This window comes from Notothenia coriiceps, unplaced genomic scaffold, assembly GCF_000735185.1.
Source record: "Notothenia coriiceps isolate Sejong01 unplaced genomic scaffold, NC01 NC01_scaffold00027240, whole genome shotgun sequence".
NCBI classification, from domain to species: domain Eukaryota; kingdom Metazoa; phylum Chordata; class Actinopteri; order Perciformes; family Nototheniidae; genus Notothenia; species Notothenia coriiceps.
In genome coordinates, this window is record NW_011359941.1 from 63941 (window position 1) to 71371 (window position 7431).

Below are 7431 nucleotides of genomic sequence, written 5' to 3' on the forward strand. Positions count from 1 at the left end.
AAATAATCTTGCTTGCCTTATCTGACTACATACTTACAATACTTAAAGTAATTCAAAACAAATTCAGCTAGATTCAGAATGAATATTGCAGCAGAACCAGAATGAGAGCAGTCTGTAAGATGTTACGTTTTGGGGATCAACAGTGGAGACGTGTGTGTGCCTCACAGTGCCCTCCTCTCCTCTCAGGAGCCCTGGGGGACCTGGACCGAGCCATCTCTCTGAGCGGCAGCACTGGACGGACGTCCTGCCAGGCGCTGGTGCAGAGAGGCCTCCTACGTCGGTTGGACTGCCAGAATGATGAAGCCAGGGCAGATTTCGAAAAGGCGGCTGCACTTGGAAGTGAATTTGCTCGACAACAGGCTGTGGTTCTCAATCCCTATGCAGCCCTGTGCAACAAAATGCTTTCAGAGGTGATTGACAAACTACGAAACCCTCAAGTGTCTGGGACTCTGTAGTTATTGGAGACAATGTGTTTGGTGTACATGTACACCTTTTTTGATTAATAAAAGAACATTTTACAGTTTATATTTATTTTTTATTCCACTATCTGTATGCTGCTGAAAAGAAATGAGGCCAACTGCAAGTCAGAATTATTAATATCAGGGTCACATTCTCATTTTACTTAAAAGACAGTCAAAATGAGAAACAAAGTTGTCAGTGTCCTCATCACAGCCCATGTGATGTTGTGCCTCATTAAATATGATATATGGGAATAGTGTCAATGATCCTAACAGAGGATGCACCTCTGCGTCTCTCCAGCAGATGTCAGTCTTGTCATATTGGAAACAGTCAACAACAGCTCCCCCGTGTCTTTCAAACAATGCTTTCAACACAAGACTGAAATAGGATGGAACAAACAACATGAGTCCACTCAGAATGCCAAACATCTCTCAAACTATTCTGAAATAAGTGTCATCAGAGGGTTCATTTAGGCGTAAAAACACTGGATGATTAGATATTAAACAATTGTTCCTACTTACATGCACAATGATTTAGAGGTTAAGTCAATCACATCCAAAATTGAGTCCATGCCTAAATGAATTATTTGCAATAAAATTCAGTTCATGTCTGCAGGGCTAAAGCACACTGCAGCACAGCATTCCCTTTTGTTGCTCTATAGTAGCTGTATATTTGGAGGACAAGTAACACAGCTGAGTGATTCTAAACGCGGCATCACTCGTGTTGTGTTCCGCCCACTGAGCTATGGGACTATGAGCATTATCTTTTATGCTTTGCTCCTCTGTGCTTGTCGCTGACCTCTCCCAGGCAGACTAAAGCCACCGGCTCAGTGTGCTCCTCTCTCTGGTAAAAGGTGCAGGTTTTCAGGTGATCTGACATGGAGGGATTGTTGCTGAAGCTCCATCTGTCCACAGAGGAAAACAGAGAGCTAAACTCCCACACCTGTAAAACAGAGAGACAGAGCTGGAGTTAGTGTAGGAGGCAGCTGTCAAAGCATATATCGACTGTTCAGCAGCAATGGCCATGAGACAACATTTATTTCAATACCTTTGGAATCTTAATCTCGGAGTATTTTGATCACATAGGCATGATGTTATTTATGTTACCATGCATTGCAAATGTATACAAATGATGCCCTTCATTTGGGGAGCAAACACCCAGCTGTTGCCAACAGAGTATCATCAACATCTTGTTTCCATGAATGATCACATCTGATGGCAGCATTGTGTTTACTGGAAGCCAGCCTCGGCCATTCCACATGGCTGATATCATCGGCACGCTGTTTGTTCCCCCGATTACTGCGCTACAGAGAGTCAATGTGAAAATACACACCTAAGCATTTCTACTATATTTATCCTTCATCACCTCAAGTAGATAGGGTATTGTTTTCACTACATATGTAGGTTTCTTGTTGTTAGCTCGATAAAAGACTACTATACAGATTATAAAGAAAAATGTTGCAAAGGTAGCCAGTGAGCAAAAGATGGATTGGTTTGGTTAAGCGTAACTTTAGGGCCTATATTAAGGCTCTTTGGTTTAGAACTGTAAGAAAAAACTCATTGTATGCTACAAAAATGTTTTTATCCAATCCAAACTGGTACATGTAATATTTGAAAGAGCAGTCAAATGTGCTGTGTTGTTTTCATATGTTTTCCGAGTTGACTGGAATAATTATTTCATTTAGAAGTACTTCAATCACAAAGTGACCATCTATATAAGACAATCCAGCCATGACATTTGGAATTCTTGGAGAAAAAAGAATATATTCCAAGTCTCATTCGTTCAGTAGCTTACTACTTCCAAAACACTTCAGACTAGCACAGATGCGTTGTGTGCCTTTATGAATGTGTGTAGTTGAGTTTAAACAGATGTTTTGACATATTTTGGCTGTTGTTTAGTGTGTCCCAATTTCCTTCAATATATAAAGACTTGATGTATTTAACTGTCCAGTAGTCATGAGTCTAAAGAATTTAAAGTCTCATCCTGATACAGTAAGCACTCATAATTCCAGATGGGATTTAGAAAATCAGCTGGGGGCGTCCTAAAGGCTCAGACCGCGAGACCACCAGGCGCCCCTGTGGACTTGAGGCCTAAGCCATGGGGTATAAAGTCTAGCTCAGGTGTAATGCAAACATATATACACATAAACGTACCCCCTATAGAGCTGCTGTTCATTTGTTTGATATTTGAGCTGTAGAAAATACCACGCATTGCAAAGCTTAATAATAATTTAGCTCACCTGTCTTGTTGCTAAAACATTGCTTCGACCCAAGAAAATGAAATGTATTTTTCCGAAACACTTCCCCAGTGGGCCTGACCCCACATGCAGCTGGTTTATGATAAGGACACAGACAATCGTAGCGACTCTCCAGTGGCTGCTTCAGTGGAAAGCCATTAACTGTTGCCAACACGGCTGTGAGTCAGTTTGTAATATTGTTAGAGAGGACTATGGAGAGTCTGGAGAGTGTTTACAATGCAGCAGCTGTCAGGACAGTAAATAGCACAGTGCCAGATACTAAAGGGGAACTGATATTAAAGTTTGGCCTCCTGCTAACTTTCCATTACCATTGTACAAGTTTTAGATCAAAGTTATATATGAGATATATAGGACTGGTAGCACTCAAAGTATGGCGATATAACCGTCACATGTGTGGCCATATACCCTAACCCTAACCCCCAACATCTTATATTAAGACAACGCTATATAAATCATCTGCAGTTCAATTTAAGGAAAGACTGATTGGTTTCAGCGAGAAGTCCAAAGTAGTGCATTCAGAAAAGAAAAGAAAAAAGGAATCTTAAGGGTACTTGCTTTCTTTCGGCATTTCCAGGAGCTTCCCCCATGGGAATATATCTTTTTCTTCCACTTGAGGGAGACCATCCCCCTCTCCTGCAACAATGTGGCACACACTCCTCTCATCAGATGGGAGACCTGGGACAGCTGAGATAATGTAAAACTGTCAAGGTAACCAGCAATGTGCTGAAGGATCTCCAGAGGCAGGCTGCCCAGGGAATTTTGATTATGTGAAGCATTTCTCTGAGGACTGAAGGTTTTCCCATCTTCACAAAGCAATGAGGGGACATCTGGCTGGAGGACAAAGGCGCTGACATCTTGACAGAATTTAACCGTAGCTTGAAGACCAGCGGGGTGAAACCTGGTCTGGGTGAAATGGCAGCCTAGGTATGCTAGGGGGCAGCGTTGTTGGAACCAACCACTTATTGAGGCCTGTATGTCGGAGTGCACATTCCTAAAGTGAGAGCTGTATTCATCACGGCGAAAGAAGTGGCCACACATGTAGCTGAAGGCTGAACTTGCTTTGTTGTGTCTTCTGGTGACAGATTCTGATTCAACTTGTACACAGAGACCATGAGGTTTGTCTGCAACAACATCAGCTAACGTTGCATCATGTTTGAAGGGGGAAGAGGCAAAGTTGTACGTTTGTGTTCCTATATCTACGTAAAAACCGTCCCTCCCCGCACTCTCTGAGATTAAATGTCCTTTCAGTTCCTTTTCCAGGGAGTGCAGGAGTGTGGCGCTAATCTCGTCACACTTTGGCAGATCCTCGACTGGCACGCCTAAATCTGCTGTGTCAACACCGACGTTCATCTTCACCTTCTGTCTGGAGTCCCTCAGATAATTACGCTTTGCCCGATAGCTGGTAGGAACATTAAATGTGCGGACGGTTTTAACCTCAATGGGCTCCAATTTCCCATAAACAAAATCATTTTCTCTCGGGGTGCAAGCAGGGAGTTGACCAAAGTTGATCAACATTGCCCCATTTTGCACCAGATACCTATTATATTCGGCATTGTTGACTTCTCTACCTAACCTTTCAAGGACCCCGTCTTCCCATGGCGCAAAGCCAGCTACACCATCCATGGTTTGAGAGGCAGATGCATTTTCTTGGCGCGGTTGTGAGTCTCTTGTCTTCCCCTGACAGTTTGAGGATTCATGCTCTTCCTTTGCATTTCCCTTTCCTACCTTCTTTTTCAGGTTTTTCATGGTTTGCTTGCATCCCCCCTCCTCCTTGTTGAATACTTTCTCCCAGGAGCTGTAGTTCTGAATACCATCCACATCTCTGCTCTTTGCCAAAGCATCCAACTCCTCTTGGCTCAGTTCTTCCTCCATCCTTGTGCAGCCATTTTCCAGGAAAGCACCTACATCTAAAGAGCACGTAGCTTCACCTGCAGGACTGTCGATCCCAGCAGCACCATCCTCCTCCATCAACTCAGGAAAAACGTTCTTCATTTTGATGGATCGAAACAGCAGCTCTTGGTCCCTGAGAGCCATAGCAACATCAAGGTTCCTCTCAGTTTGAAGGTTTTCTGAAACATTTCTGTAGAAGGCTAGATCATTTTCTGAAACAGGCCAGCGATTCCACTCCTGAGAGCAGCAGACCACGCTGGCAGGACAGACCTCCAGGTGTTTGGCAAGCCTGTGGCGCAGCATGGTAAGAGGACAGCCATAGTTAACATTGAGGCAGGGGACCATCTCATTTGGACATAGGAGTTTGTGCTCCTCTTCCTTGCACATATGGAAGGTTGCGCTACAGTTCTTACGACACTTGATCACCTTGCATGAGACACAGATCAGCACCGGGAATTGACAGTGGACATCATAGCACTTGTCACAATGCCTATGATAATCCACTGTTATTGTTTTGCTCTTCACCTGCAGAGAGAAATAGCATAGAAGGTGACATTTCTAGGTTTATATTAAGGCTTAAAAAACGTTAAACAGTTTCAATTATTATGATAATGACAATTTATAACATACATTCATTTCTGATGACAAATAAAAAAATGCACTCACCATTGTGGCTTATATACACAATGGTCCTCTGAGAAGAGTTTCAAGCCTGTTAGAGAACATGCAACTGTTTTGTTATACAGCACTATGAATCATCTTCTAAGGATGTGTAGGCCTATGTATAAATATGCATAGTATAATTTAACATGTAAAAGAAACCCAACCAGAAAACTGAACACCATACAAAAAAACACAAATAGATCTTAATTTTAGTACATAAAATAATTAATAAGTTGAACAATAACAATAAACGGTCTCACCCTTTGCTCCTCTCTGCCTGTCCTCTTGTGTTTACTGGCACCCCTGATAACCCCTGCACTGTGTCTGGACGTTATAAATAGACACAACAGAGGGGTAGACAGCCAAGGGGATGGGGCACCATTGTCCCACAGCCATTAAGGGGCAAGGTCGAGTTACAGCCTCCACCTCTGCTTCACTGTGAGAGGGTGGTGATAATGACCAGTAATCCACATGCTGAACACTTCAACTACCGTTTGTCCAAAAACATCATCAGCACATCGTCTGTTTATACACTGCTCTCAAACTTTTATATTCCACAACCAGTGATTGCATGTGTTTACATTTCCTTCCAACATAATTCAAAATATTAGTTGTCTAAACAAGGTTAAAATAAAGCCCTTTTATGTAAACATGCTATACATGCCATGTTGTGCCATTGGCTCATTCATGATCCATATCCTCCACTAGATGTCAGTCACACACTTTCAAAAACCCCAGCAGCATTTCACGGTCAGATACAATTCATGAAATTCAGTTTAATAATGTGTGGTTACAGTGTAAGATCAAAACAGGTATTATTTGATGATGTTTTTCAAAAATGTTGATTTTGTAACAGGGTTATTTAAATTAATCTCAAGCCTGTGCATTTCAATATGTCCCAGTTTGAACTGATTTGAGGTATTTGTTTACTGTTTATTAGCTACAAGGAAATGTCTCTGCCTCAAATGATGTTTTGGTTGAACATCGGAACTGATGCATTCTTAACACCTTGCATCGTTTATGGATACCGGCCAAATAGCTGCCTCTTTTTATCAAATCATCATCAAGTCGTCATAACACAAAATACAGCAGCAGTTGTTTAATTTCATAAATAAAGTAACTCATTATCATCAATGCATGGCACTGGTTTGAATCTGCAATATAAGTTTCACACCTGTCACTTTGTGTTGATTGTGATTCATGCCATCACTTTCATTCACTTGCAAAAATAGGGTGCTGTGAAACATAAAAGGGCGTTGATCCATTCTACCTTTATATAATTACACTCATTTAAATTAGGGCTGGCTGAACTGTCATCCCGCTCACAGATTTTCTATGCGAGTTAAAATGTGCTCGAACCTGCATCTGGATTACTTCATGCAACTTTTTTTAGTCACTTGGCGCACATTACAATAAAAGGCTTATCAGGGGCGCTCTCTATCGGCTCTGCAATCAGCGCATATGTCATAGAGACAGAGAGAACAGTGTAGTGATTAAATTAGACAAATTCAGTTGTAATCATGCTTCAAATATTGTGGAGCATTTACAATAACCATAGCCAACTGTGTGTTCACTCCATTGCTTCTGGTGATAACCAGACTAAAAGGCCATAGACTGATCCAGTAATGTAATTTAAAGTTTACATTTTTCTATTTTCCTTTTTGGTATTGGTATGTAGTGTTTCAGATCTGCACATTTGAAAATAACTGTTTGACACTTTGCTTGTTGATTGTCTTGCAGAGAAATAGATGAGAACATAGATACCACTATCATATACCAACCCAGTCTCACGGCATTTCGTGTTCACCAACACGATTTTTAATCTGTTGATTCGTGTTCACCAACATTGACCCATGGTTCCCCATGCCGCGGGCATGTCATTAGACATGCACTCTTGTGCAAACTAGTCTCTTGTGCATGGCACTCTTTATGCCGACTAATTATTCATTATTATGAACCATGTTCAATCCTCATATACATGGCATATACAGGACTGTCTCAGAAAATTAGAATATTGTGATAAAGTTCTTTATTTTCTGTAATGCAATTAAAAAAACAAAAATGTCATACATTCTGGATTCATTACAAATCAACTGAAATATTGCAAGCCTTTTATTATTTTAATATTGCTGATTATGGCATACAGCTTAAGAAAACTCAAA

At 41.3% G+C, this 7431-nt stretch overlaps 1 protein-coding gene across 1 annotated transcript; it reads right to left on the reverse strand.

Moving 5' to 3' along the window:
* Positions 1-513: 513 nt before the first annotated feature.
* LOC104957509 (F-box only protein 40) lies at positions 514-5557 on the reverse strand. Its single transcript, XM_010785146.1, has 4 exons — positions 5530-5557; positions 5273-5318; positions 3272-5131; positions 514-1401 (listed from the first exon to the last, which is right to left on the reverse strand). Exons 2-4 carry the CDS (start codon positions 5273-5275, stop codon positions 1219-1221), a joined length of 2046 nt encoding a protein of 681 aa, XP_010783448.1. The 5' UTR covers positions 5276-5318; positions 5530-5557; the 3' UTR covers positions 514-1218.
* Positions 5558-7431: the final 1874 nt, after the last annotated feature.

Bases quoted from the DNA above. Each gene is read 5' to 3' on its own strand.
- LOC104957509 (XM_010785146.1), bottom strand. The intron at 1,402-3,271 runs GCAAGTACCCTT...TCTGTTTTACAG, and splicing joins CCTGGAAATGCCGAAAGAAA to GTGTGGGAGTTTAGCTCTCT.